This window comes from Xylocopa sonorina, chromosome 2, assembly GCF_050948175.1.
Source record: "Xylocopa sonorina isolate GNS202 chromosome 2, iyXylSono1_principal, whole genome shotgun sequence".
Classification (NCBI taxonomy): domain Eukaryota; kingdom Metazoa; phylum Arthropoda; class Insecta; order Hymenoptera; family Apidae; genus Xylocopa; species Xylocopa sonorina.
The window spans coordinates 9,464,574-9,485,647 of NC_135194.1; the positions used below are offsets into that span (position 1 = coordinate 9,464,574).

Sequence of the window (21,074 nt, forward strand, 5' to 3'; positions counted from 1 at the left end):
GTACAAAATATCATCGACTATAATAGGAACATTTTCGTTCAAACGTAAGTAGTTATACTATTCTATCTTTTTGTCATCTGCCTCCGTTTCTTTCGACCAACGTAATTCTGCTAAATATTACTGGAAAAATGAACATTTCTCTAGTTATTTCGTAAAGTGGTACGAGGCACCTGTATCCATACAAAAGTTGTATTTGTTCTTGATGCTAAAAACGACGAGAGACGTAAAGGTAACTCTTGGCTTCTTCGTGCCATCCATGGAGGGTTTTTTCAAGGTAATAAAATTGTTTAAAACGACTTTACTTCACTCTAAACACTAAGTACGTTAATTTTTCCAGCTTATGAATATAACGTTCAGTTACTTCATGGTACTCTGCTCCACTCGAACGGGAACATAAGTAATGTTCTATCCACAATGAAATAAACGTTATTCTAGCGAATGAGTAGAAGATTAACAATAGCGAATATCCATCTCCTTTACGAAAGATCAAGTTCCTCGCTCCTATCGCGTTCATTGTGTCACAGGGGTATATCGATTTTCCCGTCCTATACTCATTGCACTGTTTATAGATTGTAATAAATTCTTAATTTCGCTACGGCTCCTTCAGAATCGCCTCGTACATCCGACTGTAGGAGGTGAGACTTCTTGTACCGAATAGTATGTGGATCGCGTATATTTTTAAACGTTTACATTTAGCACGTCACGTTGTAAACATTATAACGCTCTAATATTATCAAACCAATATCGATATCTGAATTGTTTCCGGTTCGCGAAAACGCTTAAACTTTGTCGGTGCGTATACTTTTGTGCGAAGCATATCATCGCGATCACAACACGAGATGTAATGCCTGCCGCGAAGTCCACATGGAAAGATGCAAAACTTCTATCGTCTTACTTATTCTGTGTTCAAAGTACTCACACTTGCGTTGTAATCCTTAAATTTCGTCAGTGGTTTCAAGTTGCTGCACCGTTCCTTCCATGTGTTTCCTCAATAGTGTATCCTTCATAAATTCGTATCAGAAGTGTTATTCATCTCTCAAAACTAGAGTAATGTAGACCACCACGCGAGAACAATCGTTGAAACAGCTCGAGAATGCAACTTCTTAGAGGCTAGAGCGTATACTGAGCAGAAAACTGCAGACGGCAATTGCAAGCACGCCTGCGCGGGCTGAAGAAACGCGGGAGACATCTGAAACAGTGCAACTGTTGCTGTGAACAACCATCTGTTTACACAATATTTTATTTAATTCGCTTGACACCAGACACGATCGATTCCACCTCTAAGATGAATTATTTTCCTTCATCTTTTTTCTTTTAACTTGGAGGAATAGGGGTTGAGCGGATACCCTCACAAGGTTTCGCGTCAGACGTTCACCAGCGTTCGAGCAACATGAATTTCTTTGAGAACGAATATTATAACATCACTCGACAACTTATGCTTCTTACCGGATTGTGGCCATACAGGAAGTCGAAGCTAGCTCTCCTCTATAATGGCTATATTCTGGTTCTTCTTCTGACTCTTCCGATTTCTCTGGTATCTATTATTTTGTTGATCAGTGAGACCTTCTTCGTATACGCGTTCGTTTCCAAGTAATGATTTAAACTGAACAAAAGTTAATTGAAATCCACGATAAAACCTTAAATTATTTAACAAGTACACTTTTTTGTGGAACAGAAGCATTACGATCCACCGGTTATTACAGATAATTGCAATTGTCCATGCGGAATACGATTTTAAGCAAACTCTATCGAACTCTTCTTACGTGATCGTATCAATTATATTCATAGTAGAGTATTACAGCTTTTGCTTGCAACCGAAAAAAGTGAGTAACCCGATCGACGACGGAAAGCTGCAACGATTTAACGATATCCATTTGAAAACACAGATCAGGATGCTATTCGAAATCATTAAACAAGATTGGAACGATATTCAAGGGAACGAGAACGAATTGAACATTTTGAGGAAGTGCATGGGCATTGCGAGACAGTACACAATTTTTTGCGCAAGTATATGTGTGTCATGAATTCGTATATGTATAGACAAGTGAAAAGTACGCTACTTCACGATAATAATTTCTAGGACGATGTTAACTATCGTTGTATTCATTTCAGCGGTGATTACTTTGGTTTTAATCACATTGACGATGGCTCATCTTCTGCCACTTCTACTCGATGTAGTAGTACCTTTAAACGAGTCTCGCCAACGCGAATTAATAGTACCAATCTCACCCTTCTTCGGTGGAACTAATTTCTATTTTAGGCTGGGTTACTTGATCACTGTTTTCATTTTCGGATGTTATGGAATGATAACCTCTGAAACTACTGCTGTAGTATTTTCAGGACATTTTTGTGGATTGCTGAAAATTGCGAGGTAAGAAATGTTAAGGACATTGTTTTCTGGAGTAGGGACACAAAATTATAACTTATACCTTAAAGATCTAAACACTTATCGGTACTTATTTTTTACTTTTCAGTTACAAAATCCAACATTCATTAGATTGGGACGAGAGTCAAGTTTCTAATAGACACAGATGTACTGTAATTTATTTGAGGATAATTGATATCGTAAACATGCATAAACGAGCCCTCGCGTTAGTATTTTGAAGTTTGTAATGTACAGCCCGTTTTTACCCCTTTGTACACACATTCGATTAACGTGTTTTTTGATTTTTCATATTTTGTTAAAGGTTTCTCGAGGCCTCATTAAATACTTTTTGGACATGTTACATGCTTCTGATTTTCCTCGCTATTTTCTCGCTTATTCTTAATTTGTTTCACGTAAGTCACACCATGTTTGACGAGTTCCGAACGATTTTACGTATTTTTATTACTCACATGTTATGATATTACCCGTGTCGTATTTCGTTAACAGATCTTTCATGCATTAGTGGTAATACCGAATTTAAAAGAATTTCTAATAACTTTTATCATAATTGTCCCTCACTTTTTTCTCTGTGCTGTTCCTAACTACAGCATACAGAATGTCATAGACCATAATAGAGACATTTTCGTTCAAACGTAGGTAACTATACTATTCTATCTTTTCGTCAACTGTCTCCGTTTCTTTAGAACAGTGCAACTCTGCTAAATATTACTGGAAAAATGAACATTTTTCTAGTTACTTCGTAAAATGGTACGAGGCACCTGTATCCATACAAAAGTTATATTTGTTCTTGATGTTAAATACAACGACAGATTTAAAGGTAACTGTTGGCCTTTTCGTCCCGTCCATGGAGGGTTTTTTCAAGGTAATATCACTGTTTAAAACAATTTTACTTCGCGCTAAACACCAAGTGCATTAATTTTTCTAGCTTATGAATACAACATTCAGCTACTTTATGGTACTCTGCTCCACTCGAACGGGAACATGAGTAATGTTCTATCCATAATGTAATAAAGATTATTCTAGTTAATGAGAAGAAGGTTAAGAGCAGCGAATATCCACCCCCTTTACGGAAGGTCAAGTTTCTCGCTCGTAACGCGTTCATTGTGTCACAGCGGCATATCGATTTTCCCCGACACGCAATCTCCCGCATGGCACACTTTTGCATCCCCTCAGAAACGATCGATATTTTTTACCACGAGTAAAGCAGACCTCTCTCTACAAATTTCTCCAGCACATTTTTTCCCCTTTCGACGCATTATTTAAATGTGATACCACAAGTATCGATTGCACCTAGAATACTGATAATAATAATTGTTAATAATTATTCATTCATGTTGATCGGTGCTTTGATATTATTTATCTTAACACTTTAGAAAGTATTTGACACAAATGAAGAATTAAGAACAAACCTATTCTTAGAAATCGACGCAAACTATACTTCTCTGACAATCACCATCACAATCACGATCGTTTCACTGCATCCACTTGCATTCCTCAAACTCCACGAATCTTGCACATTCGTGAGGACAAGACACGGCACGATGCACATCATGCAACATTCCAGACATCAATAGCCGAAGACAGCGAAAACAACGAAAAGTGTGCGCCTGCGTGAAACTCGACGATCAAGTGGGGGTGTCTCGATACCCTTGGCGCGACATAAAGTCTGGTCGGATGCAATTTCACCCTCGGAGGATTCTTTTCACCCGTCGAAGAATTCTTTACACCCTCGCGAAGAAAGAAACTCCCTTGGCTATCGACCGCGACAAATTACCCGTCCCGTCAATCATCCCTTCCACCTACGGTGGGGTTCTGCTGGAAATTAAAAAAACGGGGGGTGGCAAAGCCGCCGCGGCGCGGATCGATCGGGGATGCAAACGTACGCGAGACTTCGAGCGAGAATGACGTGCTACGGAAGGAACGACTACACGATGAAGAGTGGTTTCTGTTTCTTCTTCGACATTAGCCAAGTCTTCGTAAAACGTGTCAGGTATTACGAATCGTCTACGTATCGAGTTTTCTATGTTTCAAGCCTTGAAACAATTGTTTGAGTGTTCAGTTATAGAACTAGTTTGCCTGGGCTGTCTGTTGAGTTTTCGAACATATGAGAGGCATAAATATTTCTTTGCGCGTTCTGATAATGTTTCTTGTATGAGATGAAATACTTACACGTGTGAATGTGCACAAAACGCATGCTTTCAATAGTGTATCCAGTTATGTAAAGATTTCAAGTGGAGTATCATCGCGTAAGAAGCTTCTTTCCGTTCTTCGAATCATTTTGTTGTCCAGACGGTGTACGTGCGAACCAAACTGAAAATATATATTTTACACTTGTTGTAGTTATTTTGTGCTACGCGAAAAATGATTGGAAGATATACTACCGTTCGTACTACTTTAAAAAAAGATCAAAATCCTCGTGTTCACTGTGTCAGGGGGTTCTATCGATTTTCTCTCACCTGCCACGGTTACCCCGTAACATAGTTTTTTGCACCCTCTTATGGGAGATCGATACTTCCCGTGACACACTTCGCGTCTTGTCTTCGCAAACAATATTTTTTTTTATCTTATTGTTATTATGACTATTTTCCTTTTAAGTAGTCAAGACTAAAGTAAACGTGGCGGGAAAATAGTTTCTTGAAATCACTGGTACGAGAATTTTTTTATAATATTCACGTAATAAAAATCTGCTCCACTGCTTAGGTTACACGAGACAACCATAAGATTAAAAAAACAAAACAATGCATAATGAATGGAAGGAAAGAAGTTGCTTTAATTGTCGTAAACAAGACTAACTTCCTCCTCGCTGTGCTGTTCTATATATTAAGAAAAACGCTGCCTCGTACCCTCGACCACGAAGTTTCCTGTCCAGGAAGACACTTCCAAACTGCAATAAACGTCGAGTAACAGCCCGGATGGTGTACCTGCTACACCTTCTTCTAAAACTTGCAGCAAAACCCCGTTTTACATTTTTTACCTCGTCCAGCTACGTCGTCCGGTTAAGTTTCATTGCAAAACTATCATAAAATGTAACGAGTGTCAATCATAATCTAAATTTATTCTTCAAGTTACTGCAAAATCTGGTCTCCTCGCAAATTTTTATACAACGTTCACCTTTCTGGCTCGCATTCTGCGCGTGTCAAAAAGTAGTGCACGTTTTTGCTATTAACTTATGTTAGAAACAAATATGCACCCCCTGTGCGCAGTGGACAAAAATGAAATTGTGTCGATAAATATTAACGATATATTATCAAAAGTATTCAGCACCAATATAGGTCCAACATATGTTGATCTATAATGTTCCCTGGCAACACCAAGACTGTTATTGTTCCTATGCAGAAAACCAATAAGGAGCACACATGTGTTTGCACCAGATGGTAAATTTCTGCCGTGGCATCCTTAACGGATTTCTGCACCAATATTCTACATGTAGACACTTGTGTCCCACTTACTGCAACATCGAACTCACAACTCATTCGATATTGCTTCCATTCTATAAAATCATCTCTCCTGTGATTTAACAAAATTCTACTTTCAGAAGACGTCGCGACTTACTCTTAACAGTAGTTCAACTACCTCTAATGACCAGACGGTACGAAAACACTGAAGCTTAAATTACGTTGACTATTATTCTGTCAGCCGTGGTACAGTTATCTGTATCGTTTAAATTTCTCGAAGCACTTCGCGTTCGAACCTACGCGTTTTTTTCCAGATTCGAGTCTACTCGACGGTACTTCGTTCTAGAGACTGTCGAGTAGAATTTATACCTGCTCGCTTGCTCCGTCGTACAGATCGGCTGCGATCGATGTCGCTCGAAAGGGTAGACGGAAAGAAATGCGAGGTTCCCGGTAAAGCCTTCGAAGGCAGACTAAAGAACCCTCGCCTCCGGTTGCAACCTGTTGCGGCCGCGCTTGCGTTGATTAAAAATTCATCAAGAGGGGATAACAGCGAGAGGGTTAAACCCTCGTAATAGCATAATCTCGCGGAATACCAGTTTCATTTTTTATAAGCGGGATATTAACATCTAGGGGGTGAAAAAAAGGAACGTCTCGCGGGTAGTTTCCTCAGAGCCGCGCGATCGATACCGTCAATCATTCTGGTTGTTCCACGATTTCCTTCGAATTCCAGAAAAGGATTATCGATAAACCAAACGATGGCTGCTGATGGTAGAAAACAGCCACCGCTGTTCTATGCTTCACACGAGTTCCAACCGTCGAACAAAGATGAACTTCTCTGAATACCATTACTACAAATTCACCATCGATCTACTGCGATATTTAGGACTGTGGAATTTAAATGCCGGATGGCTCGAGAGGTTTCAGAGGCTCGCCGTCTGTACGCTTTTCACGACAGGCATTCTCTGCCAGGTAAGGGATTTGCGTTCTTCCTCGATGTTCCGTGTTCGCTTGGTTCCGTTTACAAAGCTTCGCCAATTCGAAACGATCAAATAATTTCAGATCACCGCGTACTTCACCAACGAGTACGACTTGCAAATGATCTCGAGATCCGTGGTGTTCATCGTCGGATCGTTCATGTTTCTCGATCAATACGTATTGTTCTACGCCAACATAGACAGAGTAAGCAATTGACGATTAAGAGCGCGATTCGATTCACTTGCTTCGTTAATTTGTACGCCTCTGTGCGCGACAGATGAGGACGCTCTTCGCGCGTCTGCAGCAAGACTGGAACACGGTGCGAGGCGTCCACGAGTATAACATCTTGAAAGAGTATACTGAGAATGGTAAATTTGTCACCAACTTACACGTGGGTAAGACTACCGTTTCAGATACCAGTCGAATATATTTCTTCATCGTTTCCATTATTTTCGAACAGTCGAATTTTCAGCATGCTTCGTACCAATTCTGCTCTGCATCGTAGTCCTCGAGTTTTTACCAAATATCCTTAACGTTGTGGCGCCTCTCAATCAATCTCGACCACAACAATTTCCTATAATGGCGGAATTCTTCTTGGAGGACAGCACATCGAAATATATATTTATTTACGTGGCGGCGGACGTTACTCTTGTCGTGGGCGCAACCACGTTAATAGCTTCTGAAACATTCGTATTTATGTTGATAGAACATGTCTGTGCGATGTTCAAAATCACTGGGTGAGATGTCTCCTATTAATGTTACTAGCGTGCGGAACAAAATTTCGTTTAATAAGCTATAAATAGTTCTACATCGTTCCAGTGATTGCCTATAAATCTTTCTAACGATTATCATTTCGTTCTTAGCTATCGCATAAAACGCGCGGTTAACGAGCAGAACGAACGTTCGGTTTATGTCAAATTGCTCGATGCAATATTAATGCATCAGCGAGCTATCGAGTTAGTATCGCGAGATTTTTAGCTAGCGATTCTCGTTTAATTCTCTACTAAATGTTCGTCCTGAAATTCTCGAAGGTCTGTCGAACTGTTAAGGGAGACCATCGTGCCTGCTTTCTCTTATTTATTAGCGGCTGGTATAATTTCGATAACCATGAATATGTATCACGTGAGTAGATTTCATTTTTTCTTCCATTTGTACAATATTTCTATTTTCAAAATGTTTCTCTTTTGGCACGACAGCTCTCTCAGGTAATAACGGTGACCAGAGACGTGGGCAATTTCGCGGAGGCTGCTTTGTTCGTGCTCTATCAGTATTTCTACTTGTGCGCGACCCACAATCTGGCGCAAATGGCGATAGATCATAGTTCAGACATTTTCACAGAAACGTGCGTATCGAAACGACTACCGTGAGAAAGATTCCAAATGCAAAGGTACACTGCGTATCGTATCGCACGTGTCGTAACAAAAAATTACCGTCGTCACGCCATTTTTTGTTTCCTCGCGAGTAGCGCTCACAGCTCATATCATAATCAATCAAATGCTATTAATTTCTAATTCGAATCTCTCGTCTCGTAGATACGAAACATCGTGGTACAGAATTCCTTTGCCCGCACAGAAACTAATCATTTTCATTATGCAAAGAAGCATGAAAAGTAACACAATGATGCTCTACGGATTGTACGTTCCATCGCGGCAAGGTTTCACGATGGTAATAACGCATAAGAATCGAGTCTTTCTTAATCAACATAATTCCAGCCCATTAACTGCTCTTTCGTTCCAGCTGTGCAATACCATGATATCGTACCTCACATTCTTATGCTCCGTGCAGAACTGAACGAATTTACATAATAGCAGAAGAACAACGTCACATATGTAGAATACGAGAAAATAAACGTAGAAACACACACATGTTGCAACTGAAACGTGAAGTTTAACATTCAATCACTGAATCCGCGCGCCAATTACTCGAATCTTGTGGATTACATTATCCAATTTGAACAAGTCCCAGATTTCGAGAACAAAACTGGCGCGCTTGCCATGGAATGGCTCGTTTCGCGTGTATTTCTACGCCCAACATTTAACAAATGGCTCACCTTTGTCTCTGCCCCGGAATCAAACATCAAATATCCATCGTTCATCGAGCAATTACATACAGTTTATCAAACGACGCGTACAAATATAGAAATACACCAACGACTCATTTCACGCAGCAAGCAAATTAACAGGAACTACACCAGCATCCACACTGCCAAAACGAGTACCTACGAAAATTCAGTGACGCCAGCAACCACTGTATAAGTCAGCCGTACAAAAGCGTGCTATTATTAATCTTCGTTCCATTCACCAAATTCAGGCATTCGAAACGCCTGGCTGTCGCCGTTTCCCTCCCTCGAGCAGACACCGCACGTAGACGCATCGCTCGCGAGGGTAGGGTGCTACTTGTTGCGCGGTCGCACGCCGATGAACAAGTGGGGTGCTTGCGAAGTGGCCACGCGTAAAACAGACGGACGTGGAAGGGAAATTGACGGCATTAAATTTCCATAACGCTGGGAAGACCGTGGATCGGTTCCGCGCGCGCGTTCCACCGTGAAAGCATCGCGTCTCTCGAGTAAAAGAAGGGGTTGCTGCGCGCGTTCCCACGAGCCCCCGCGGTTCGTCCACCTATGCACGCATACCAATCGATTAAAAGCAAGCAATTTATAAATTGCTCCCGCTATTCCGTCGTTTCTTTTCCAACGGTGCATTAGACTTCGCCGGTGCTCATTAATTTTGCAAGCGACTCGGATGAGAGGAGGGTGAGTTAATGCACGGTGGATGGAGTCGAGGAGGGTTTCTTGCTTGGCTGTGATCTCACACGGGTTTCGACGCTCGCGGCACAATGGACGATCTGGATCATTCTAATTACAAACTTAGCAAAATTTTGCTGTCCTCCGTTGGACTCTGGCCGTACGATACAACGCGGCTGATGTACGCGAAGAGAGCGTTCGTAGCGGTGCTTATCGTCTCCTCTGCAATATTACTGGTACTGGTTTTTGTTTTATTCATTTTGGAGAAATGAGAGTTGAGAGTTTCGTGATTGAAGATACTTTTATTTTGCACGAATTGACGAATGATTGAGAGTGGAGGGTTGCTTCGGTTTTTCTGTTGCAAGTGTGCTAGTTTAAGGGATATTCTGAAGGGTGTAACGCAGGGGTGGACGAACTGAAGCTTGTAGGTAATTTTTTAACGAAAACTTTCAAGCAAAGAGATTTTTCACGTGTTTAAACGATTTTTTTTTATATCTAATTTTAAGTGGGAACCTCAAATATCGCTTGTTACAGTTAGCATCGTACTTTATTCATTCTGCAGAATGCAGCGAGAGTATTCTCTTAAACACGATGTCGTACCTAATACTCATGGCTATATTTATGCTGAAGTACAGTGTCTACTGGTATAAAGATAACGATGTAAGTCGAGGGGAGAAGCTTCCGATCTACATGGCAGAGATTTCTGTTATCTTTCAACTGAACCATCCGAATTTGTAGATAAAGGAAGTCTTAGAGATAGTTCGACGCAACTGGCAGTCAGTGAATAACGAAGACGAGCGAGAAATAATTCAGAAATATGAGAACAAAGGCAAAAGTTTGACCACGATCTTTACAAGTGAATAAATGCAATTTGAAATTTTCCACGGAACACCTCACGCAGTTCACGTGATTGTTATATATTTATTGTTGCAGTAATAACATATCTGGCGCTCGCTGGCTTCACGTATCTGACAATCACAAAGCCTTCGGCGTTGACCATAGATATCTGCGAATCTTCGCGAAATTTGCAGATCACGATGGATTATGTCACCAAGAACAATATATATACACACATTATGCCGATCCAAGTAATTGTTCTCGTTGCCTGCGGAGCAACAACTCTTTTAGGAACCGAAATAACGATAATTATGTGCAGTTATCATATCAGCGGACTATTACGGGTGGTCTGGTAGGAAACGCAAAAAATATGGACCTTCTATACAAAAACAAATACACGCACGAAGTTTACGAGGGCACGAACTCCCTTTAACCACCCCTTTTTCACAGTTATCGTGTGCAAAACGCAGTCGACGACAAAGTCTTGAACTCATCGATTACAAAGAACGACAGACTAATATGCGAAAATCTAATCGAAGCTGTGAAACTGCATAATCAAACGCTAAAGTCAGTATCCAGATTCATACACTACTTAAAAATTGCGTTATTCTAGCACGTGTCCAGATAAGTGTAACGTAAGATGGACGTCCACTTGTTGCGTATCATCGCGTTGTACCATCAGTGTGAACGATAAGCGTTGCATTGTCGCGTATCAAAATGCATTGCATTACCAATTGACACGCAACTGTGGAACGTTTGTTGTTCATTGATACCCAATGGTGATACGATACGAAAGATACGCAACTACAACTAGACCAGGTTGCATTACACCTCCCTCTGGAACGCACTGCGACGTTTAGTACATTCAACTCATAAACAAATCCTTCTTAAAGGTTTTGCAAACATTTGGGGGAATGCCTTTCATTCTCATACCTTATACTGCTCTCGTTGGGAGTAGTTTTCTTGAGCATCAATCTCCTGCGCGTAAGTACATACAATCGTGATTAGAAAGATGAAACCGTTAAACGATCAGATTCTATCGAACGTGTAGCTGTCTAACATTATAACGTCGTCGGATGGATTCATGTTGCTCCTATTCGAAGTGCCTCTGATCCAAACGATATTCGCCTACTTGTTTTTAACAAATCATATGGGGCAGTTAATTATGGACAACAACTGGCAGATTTTCACGGAAATGTGAGTGACGACGAGAAAGTTTTGGGCGCTGTGAGGCTATTTAAAAAGATTCAATAACGCAATATACGTTCGTTTTATAGATACACCACTTCATGGTACAATGCTCCTCTGTCAGCGCAAAAGTTACTGTTGTACATCATGCAGCACACTACGAAAGCCTATATTTTTTCTCTTGGAGGTATAATTGCTCCGAGTTACGAAGGATTCTCTTCGGTAACACGCTGCAACGAATAGTTAAAACTCATATTATTTCAACCCTATTACGTGCAATGTATACACTGTATTATTTTCAGATGGTCCATGCGTCGTTCTCTTATTTTATGGTTATTCGTTCTGTGTAGTCGTACTTTTAAAAGACGTGTGTTACAAATTAACCCTTTCGCTACCAGCGTCGCATATATGCGACACTCTGATTTTCTTTCCTAAGCTCGACGTCAAAAATATGTAGCAGGTGTTCATTATCAATTTATGATAACTGTTTGTTGCACCATACAAATAAATTGGACCATACAAATGGATTATGTTAAATAAAACAGTAAAATAGATACAGGACGTTATTGGTCTGGCGATAATGGTTTTTCTCTCGAGGTCCTGGTAGCGAAACGGTTGAAGATGTTATACTGTTGTACAGTTGTAGCATATTTGAGTCTCGCTTAGAATTATATTAGTATAGCAATTTTAAGAAGTGAATACGTGTAGAAGTACATACGTGTGTAACTGTCGCAGTGTCGCGAAACTTTCGACGGCACTTTATTCTCAGGAATGACATTCTTGCACGTCCCATTGTTACTTCAAGAATGCTTAAGACCTTGTACAATACACTCAGGAAAGTAAAACTCGCATTTTTGTTCACTGACCGTGACAGACACGGTAGATTAGACGGTCGCTTGTTTCAAGAAAAACGGATTTCGGTTCCGTGAACCGCGAACCGCGCTCTACGCCATCCGCGACAGAAATGAAAAAAAGGAATACAACTTCTAGCGATACTCGCCTGAACAAAGGGAGAAAAGCGTGGCACGAAATTTCCTTTTCCCTGACAGCGTATAATCTTCGCAATTGCCAATAAATATATAATAAGGGGGTGTTTTATCGATCGATTTATGTACCGTCTCGCGCCTCCGTCTACGTTTATTTATATAGTTTTCAGATTACAGCTTCTGTCAATCATACCACCCCCTATGCTTCTACGGTTTCACTGTCAAGAGCGGAATATCGCGTGTACGAGATACGGGGAGCAAAAAGAAAATTGGAAACGGGGGGGATGGAAACTTCTATCGTAGAGAAACTTGCGGTCAGTTGCATTTCTGCGGTGGTACAGCATGGATCGTTTGATGTGGAAGTATTATAAGTTTAGTGCTACGATGACATCGATTGTAGGCCTTTGGCCCTATACCAAGTCGAACATTATCCGATTTAAGAATTGTATAACGAGCATCGCGTCTGGAGTATATCTGACCCTGATGGTATACCTATCAGCTATAACTATTTGTTTAAATATTTTTAATTGACATTCTAATCCTTTCGAGTCGATATGATTTCTAATCTGTAAGATAACTCGAGGTTCAACAATCTAGACGATTTCAAGCAACGTTCTTCTTTAACGTTGCTTTATAATCAAGACTTGTTACTTGCAGACCATAAATATCATCAAGAAAGAGTTCACGTTATCGATATTCGTACAGAACATGACCATGTTAATAATGTCAATGGGCGCCTTCTCCAAGTACATTTCATTTTGGTATTACAAAGACACGGTGAGTGAAGAAAATTACGTTTGTACATACTTTTACGTACACCATTAGAAAGGAACGCGAGTGTAATTAGAAATTCAGATCAAGGGAATGATGGAGGAAATAAACGATCATTGGACGACGGGGAAGGACGAGCTGGAGCTTGGGATTTTAGAAAAGTATGCCTATGATGGAAAACGCTACGGGATGGGATTCGCTCGTAAGCTGAGACAAAATCAATGCTGAATAGAATGGAAATCACTCGTGTATCTCTATCGTTATAGTAATGTTGTATCCACCAGCGATTACTGCAATAGCGTCTCATTTCTCGTCCAAGATCCTCGACATCCTGCTGCCCCTGAACGAGTCGCGGCCCCAGATCACTTTCGTGCAGCTGGAATATTTCGTAGATCAAGAGAAACACTTCTATCCGATCGCGATCTTTCAGAATACGATGATCTTCTTAGGGATCACGGCGTTTATAGCCACGGAAGCGTTTAACACTATGTACATCCAGCATATGTCTAGTTTATTTGAGATTATAAGGTAAGAAAGAATGTAGGTTCTTTTAATTACAATGTTAACTGGTTGTATCGTATTCTTCGGTTAACAAACGCCATTTTTAGTCACCGTATAGAGAAAGCGGTTCTACAGTGTATCTCTCGGCCCAGTATATCACAGAAACAACTGAACAGTAGCAAAGAGACTCTAAGCTCAGCCGCGATTGTACACGCGGGAGTAATCAAGTTGGTATCTTGCATGACGGTGAAAAATTAGTCGTATCAGCTTCTGGATGTCGAGATATAATTCCATCGTATCCAGAAACAATTTTAGTGCTTACGATTTTCACGATCGAGACGATTTCTAATTTGTTAAAGGTTTACCAATACATTCATGATTACCTTCTCGACGCCGTACGTTTTTCTTCTTATTTTCGGTGTTGTATCACTGAGCATGAATCTATTTTGGGTAAGCACTCGCGATCGTCGTGAAATTTTCTCAGGAAGAAGAAGATTCAGGATCCAGGGAACTCGTACGAAACTTTTAACACGCGTCTTTTCAGCTGTCGCAATCGATCGCTCTGTGGGACGATATCGAACAGACGCTGATGCCTATGTCACTTGTTGTTGCCGAAATAGGTTACATGTGGTACATAAATTACTTAATGCAGAACATGTTGGATCGTAATAATAACGTTTTATCGACTCTGTAAGTGGCAATGTCAATTTCCTCCACTGCACCTTATTATCAAATGCTATCTTGTCTGTGAATATTTATGTACGTCGCGTTTCTATAGATACAATTGCGAGTGGTATAGAACACCATTAGACATTCAAAAATTCTTATTGATCATGATGTTGAACAGTAATCGAATAGAGATGATCAATAAATTAATCGCGTTTAAACCATCGAAGGAGGGCTTTCTGACGGTAACGATCGCCTGATCATTCCATTTATCGATTAACAAATCAATTTTTTCTCTAAATAGGCCACACGTATTTTTCAGATACTAAGAACGTCGATCTCGTACTTTATGATGATACGCTCTATCCAGTGAAAATTGTGAAACGACGATGGAAAACTGCGTTTACAGGCATCGCGATTTGTTCACGTTGTACGATGTTGTTTATTTTATTGTTCAATAAAGTCTGATCTTAGGACTACTTTAGAAGAATCGATGAAAAAAGAATATGCGAAGAAACCAAGGGTGTCCTCTATTATTTCGAGATGTTAAACAACTTGAGGATAAACTTGGCATTCTCGAGGAGTCGATCGCAGTTCATTCTCGCTCGATTCTCGTTGATATCCGTTGAAGCGAAAGGAATACCCTGCAACAAATTCCAACACCAAAGGCTAGGAAAAAGAACGTTACGAAACACATAGCGGCGGGGATAACAGCAGATTTTCAGGAAAAATACGCCAGTGCACTTTGCTCGCGTCCGCAAATATACTTTCTAGCCGACGCTAGTGAGACTCGCCTGGAACAGACCACCGCGAAGAAGTGACTGCCGCCTTTTTCCTCCTCGTCCAGAGTTAAGCCGCCTCGGGAGTATTCCTAGCGCGAACAGAAGAGTTCCCAGCGACAGAAATTGCGAGGGAATTCTGACAATTCCTGCCCAGGGAACGACCCGTGCGGATAGCGACAAATAATAAAAAATTCACGTGCAATAACGTTCGAGGGGACGACAACGCATCGCGAAACGTGGGAGACCGTGAGAAAGAGAATATTATTTACCCTTAAACGCACTCTATAAACTGTTTTAACCCCACAGCAACGGTTCTACCCTGCAATTACCATAATCGATCCACCATCTTCGCGATTCCAAGTTACGACCGCTGTCTATTACTCGTCGCGTCAACCATTGACGCTTTTATCTTCTCCTCTCTGATAGTTCTCACGCGAATGTAAAAAATATTGAAAAAATAGAGAAATAGCAAGATATCTGATTAAACGACAGGGTATTTGGATATTACTGTCTGCTTGGTCGTCAGACAGTCGTAAACGAATGGAAACGATATTACGAAAATGTGATAGCGATTTCATTCACAGGTGGTAATGTCACAAATCGATAGCACCTTATGGATTACACCTGTGCAAACATAGACACTGGCGAGTGTCTGCGAATTGCGAGCACTGATTCTATAGCTCTGTATCGATCGTACGCAGGGATAACTGGGTCCGTACGATGACACGGACACGATCGAACACTGGCAACAGGTGGTTAGTTGCGACAAGCGTTCGCTCATAATTCGTGTCCTCCCACGAGACATCCGTTTCGTCTCGTTAACCACGTTGTTGCGAAAAAATCCTAGAATGCTATTTGTATTCTCTGCCAATAATTAATACATAGCCAGACGAAAGTGATTACTGTTCATCGTGCGATTCTGTGCGAACGATGTCGTTCCACCTGACTGTGGTGGACCAAAGGACAATATTTTTAATATCACGTTTTGTGCAGTCTCATATTGTGACTTAGATTGTTAGATCGTTCGCACGGCCGTCTTCTATCGCATAGTGATTCAATCCATCCAGTGAAGAGCAGAATTTCTTGCTCGAGGACCGTCGTTTTGCTTGGCATTGAAACACAGATCATCGCAAACATATTCGTGACGAGAAAATGAAAGTTCTTTGAATAAAGTAATGCACGCAAGACTTAACTAATCGTTACCCCTTCTCAGTTATTTTATTCGAGCTAGGTTACAACGTGCACTTAAACTCGCGTTTGCACACCTGCGAAGGGAACGATGGAATGCATCCCCTTAATTCCAAGTAGCAAGTATCCCTCGCATTAAACTTCCCATCGAAGGAGCACGCGCGGACCCCCGAAGGAAACAAAGTATAAACATAAAAACATTTAACGATAACTTACAAGTAATTCGTATGCACCCCTCGGTAGCTAAACGCAGCCGCAATTGCGTCGACCAGAAAAAGCCTCCCCTTTCGCGTGAACGTCGTTCAAATTACACATTGCCGTCGGTTAATGCGAGCCAACCATCGGGCTCGCGTAATATCGGCAAGAAGTTGACATTACGAAGACGGTGCGTCGACGAGAGTCGTATTAGAATTTTGTTAGACCACTGTGCTGGCTCAGTCTCGATTTTCAGGTAGGGATGAACGTCGTTGGAAGGGATCATTGCGAATCCAATTGGAATTCGTCGAAACAGCTCGATTACATATCATATTTAATCCTGAACTATTACAAGAACTTGAAAATCATACCAATTGAGAAGACACGAGAAAGTTCGATGTTTTTTGAAGCGAGTTGCTTCAGTGTGCTATAGAAATGGAAGAGGAAAGAAAGAAGGAAAAGAGAGGGGAAGAACGTTTTGTCCTGGGCCTGCTAGTGGACTCATCAGTAAGGCTATTCATCAGTAAGCCCTGCCTTAGACGCTGGGATATTAGGGACAGGTCAAAACTTCTATATATTCGAAAGGATAGATATTTGTGTACTATCAGGAAACTGTACGTGGTGCTGTTCCTCTAGTGTCGAGTGTCGAAAGGCTGCCACATTTTCTAAGGATTGTTGAATTATACGGAGAAGTCAGACACGTCTGTTCAGCTCTAATTGTGTCAGGTAAAATATACCTTCGTTGTTTCATAAATTAACATCGTGGTCGCACGATTCTCATTGCGCTTCGTTCACAACCATTCGTTATTAACTGTGACGCGTAAACTATTCATATGGCACATCGATACGATTACCACGTCGACGTGTTTTAGTAGGTTTACGATCGTCAAGGGGTTGAGAGAAGAATGATAAGGAATAATAAGGCTGGATATCGTCCGCAATCACGATCGTAACCGATAGTTCACCGTCCTCGGTACGCTTGCTCGATATTCACCGTGGAAAATCGAGTGGTTCGCGTTCAATACGCATCAATTCGCGGGCAAATCCTCTTCTCCATGGATACAAGTGGCGCTCGGATTGCTGTTCGGAAACAATTTCAAGAGTTGCCCCGCGCTGAAAGAGATCCCAAGGCGTAGAAATATCCAGCTCATTGACAGGGAAACGATCAACGGTGTTCCCGGAACCGAAGCGCAAAAGTGCTCCAGCTCGTGAATAGAAATGAACTTCTCTAAAAGTCGTTATCGAAAGGGCGATGGCGTTCCTTTGGCTACGATCAGCTCCACCCGAGATTACACCTCTTGGGTATGGGAAACGCAGCAACTTTTTCTGCCTCTTCTTCCGTATTTACATTACGCAGAACGTGCCAGGATCTCTTTTCGATCTTTTATATCATTTATGCGCAGATCTCGTTGAATAAAATACAGCTAGCTATGGAGAGAGCTCCTTATTCCATTTATGCGAGCGTCATACCATTTATTAGAGCGTCTAAGGTAAACTTGATTTGAAAAAAACTGTGGCGACCTCAAAACACTCCTATGTTACAGTTGTGACAAATTTCTCGCCATTGAAATGGTCGTTTGTACAAACAACTCGTGAATTATCGTAGCAGAAACAGATATATCGTCCTACTCGAGGATCCTCCCCTCGATAAGGGATCGCGAGGTCCTTCCAGGCCTCTCATCGAGGCGGCACTCGCTCGCAAAAAATCGAACCGCCACGGTATCTGGTCGAGGGCGAGGGACGGCCAAGACAGGCACGCAGCGGCGTGAAATTACAAGCGTCCGTGGCCCGTCAACCTCGCGCGATCTTCGACGAAATAGGGAAGCGATTCGCGTGAAACGATGCGTGAAACATCCGCACGGTAATCAGCGGACGGGTCCAAGATCGACTCGAAGATCGCGAGAGATCGCACGGCCCATTTGCGAGCAGCGAGGAAAGCGGAGAGCCTCGGAAACAAACGAAACTCTCGAGATAGATCGCAGTCGATCTTCGCTGACCGCAAAGGAAGCTTCGCGATGCGTACGCGTAGGATGACGAGCGAAAGGTCAGTAAATTTCATCCTCGTTTTGCACATTTCGATCAATGAGAAATATATTACTGCGTTGAGATCGTAGAGTGATAGAAATTGAGAAAACCCTTAGAAACTACCCTTCTAAACTGTTTCTTCTAAGTATCTCTCTTCTCAGAACTGAACCATTACGATTGTGGATCTAGGAGGACTGAACACAGTAATCGAACATTTGCAAGAATTTTCAAGCAACGATGATCCCTACGTACCTATTTCTTTCCCATATCTAGGTACTTTTACCAAAGACACCTTACAAATCCCTCTGTTCGCCGTTTTCGAGTCCAAGCGCTCCTCCAAGACGCTTCACTTTTGCTCGAGCAAACTATGCATACGCGGGTCTTCGCCAGCGAACCGGAACCGCCTCCCTTATCTAAAGTGCGAGCACAATGTCTTCTATCCCGTCACTGCCACCGCTGCCCTCTCCTCTTCCTTTCAGCCGCCTATCAGCGAGGACATTATCGCTTGGTACGCGAACTCACGAAGATTATCGGTTGAAGCCCGTGAAAGGGAACCGTTCCGGACGTCGTCGACTGTTCCGCGTAACACCACCAGTCGCAGGAAGCCACTTTCTCTGTTTTTGCGCTCGTTTGCCGGCTGCTAGTCGGCTGATTTTAATGTTCCTCTTCTTCTCCCCGCGAAACCGCGAGCAGATTGTTTTTGTCCTGGAGGTTCTTTTCTCCCGGCTGATTATGTGTACGGATGGTTTGAAGGAAGGCTCGCGAAGTATGCCAACCGATGTTGAATCGAGTTCAAGGATTTGCTTGTTTTTCTTCACCGCTCCGCGGCGGATCTGTGGTCTTCCTCGAGTTGTCCGCCACTAGTTTACTTGTACAAAAACTATGCAGTATTTTTCTAGATATAGTTATCATTTTCTTTTTTTTTTTTTACTTATCTTTGTACACAAAAGTGAAATGATACATCCTGTTACCGTTTAACAGATACGTATTCTAGTAGATAGTAGCAGTAATGGCACTAGAACCGGGTAATTGATACCAGCATCCCCAACGACTACCATTCCTCGATAATCCACGGTTTAGGAAGCAGAAATTCACACTTCGCGGTTAAATTAACTAACACTCGGGTTCAATTATAGAGCAGCGGATTCACGTGCACCGCATTAACATTCCTGCGTTAGCCCGGGAACAATTCCTGTCGGCGAACGAGGGCCGAGCAGCAACGGCTGTCGTTTAGCCCGTCGGCACACGTGTACGAGGCAAATGGGAAATAATAAAAATCGAACCGTGAAACGACATACTTTTTCGCATAAATGAAGGGAATGCGAAAAACGAAAAAAAAAAAAGAAAAAGAAATGCAACGAACGTTCCGAGAATACCAGGCTACACGCCCATTCGACAACAAAAGAAACGCGCGTTGCCGATGGAACGCGATGCTCTGTAATGCACGCTCATGCCCCGACGCGCGCTTCCTTCACGATGCAACTACACGTTCCAGTTTATCGTGCAATCTCGAGTTACCCCATAGAATCCGAACGAACGTTAACGACCGACAGTTTCCAAACTTGCACGCGCGCCACCCCACGCGCTCTGCCCACCCTCTTCCCAAACGCGGTGATTTCCAATTTCGCCGCAGCTAGCGTCGTTCGAAGGACGCCATAAAAAGGGCGAGGGAACGAGAAGGGTCGACGCTGGTCGAGGAAAGGAAAAAAAGTCGCGGCGCACCTGTCTCGTCGCGTCGTTCGCATTAATTCGAGCTAATCTCGGTGGATCGTAAGGAACGAGGCTGTGTACGCGAGCCGGATCTCGTTACGGGATGCTTCTCCTTCCGCTCGCGGCGTAAAAAGCTCGCCGCCGCTGGATAGCACGACCAACTCATTTCCCTGTAAACCACTTTTCCCGCCGCGAAACACGGACGCACCTGCAGCGAGAGAGAAGGCCCGCGAAAACTGGAGCACGCGAAACGCGCGTCGAAACTTGTTACTCACGAAAGTGCTTCCGTGACTATCTCCAGGCCCGTGGCACGGACCTACAAGTGGCTCGAAAGCACGCGAGTGCTTTTCGCCCCCGCTGCGAATCGCCATCCCCGTTCCGTGAGCAACCGCCGCCATCCTGCCTGCTGCTGCTAATCATATCCGCGTAATCCGTATCCAGCCATCGTTCGTTGCTTACCAGCGAAGCTTTCGACGGTGAATATTGTTTTCCACCACTGGTACTGCCTTTTTGCTCGCGTGCTACGTTTCGCTTGAAACGATATAAAACGATAGTGGAGCGATCGTCAGAATGTCGTACAGAATTGAACTTTTACGCGAATGTAAATGGATCTGTGCGACGGTGGGCGAAGATGCAAGTCATCGCGAATTGTTTCAGAGAAACGTCGTTTGTCGAATCTGGATCTCTGCTAAATTCTCTTCTATTCCTTGCTCTAATCGATAATTT

The 21,074-nt window shown here is 42.4% G+C and overlaps 2 protein-coding genes across 6 annotated transcripts in view; both read left to right on the forward strand.

The window, feature by feature from the left end:
• Window positions 1-21,074, forward strand: part of Alpha-man-ia (alpha-Mannosidase class I a) — a 430,149-nt gene that overhangs the window by 393,483 nt on the left and 15,592 nt on the right. The window lies entirely within an intron of this gene.
• LOC143433200 (uncharacterized) lies at window positions 6,581-8,595 on the forward strand. The gene is made up of 6 exons (XM_076910422.1): window positions 6,581-6,750; window positions 6,841-6,960; window positions 7,034-7,151; window positions 7,229-7,493; window positions 8,289-8,421; window positions 8,494-8,595. The coding sequence occupies exons 1-6, from the start codon at window positions 6,607-6,609 to the stop codon at window positions 8,545-8,547; spliced, it is 834 nt and encodes a 277-aa protein (XP_076766537.1). The 5' UTR covers window positions 6,581-6,606; the 3' UTR covers window positions 8,548-8,595.

What these genes read in the sequence shown, in the direction of transcription:
- LOC143433200 (XM_076910422.1), top strand. Translation starts at nt 6,607, where the DNA reads ATGAACTTCTCTGAATACCATTACTACAAATTCACCATCGATCTACTG. An exon ending in CGACAGGCATTCTCTGCCAG is followed by an intron (nt 6,751 to 6,840) that starts GTAAGGGATTTG and finishes AAATAATTTCAG; the next exon opens with ATCACCGCGTACTTCACCAA. An exon ending in TGTCACCAACTTACACGTGG is followed by an intron (nt 7,152 to 7,228) that starts GTAAGACTACCG and finishes TCGAATTTTCAG; the next exon opens with CATGCTTCGTACCAATTCTG.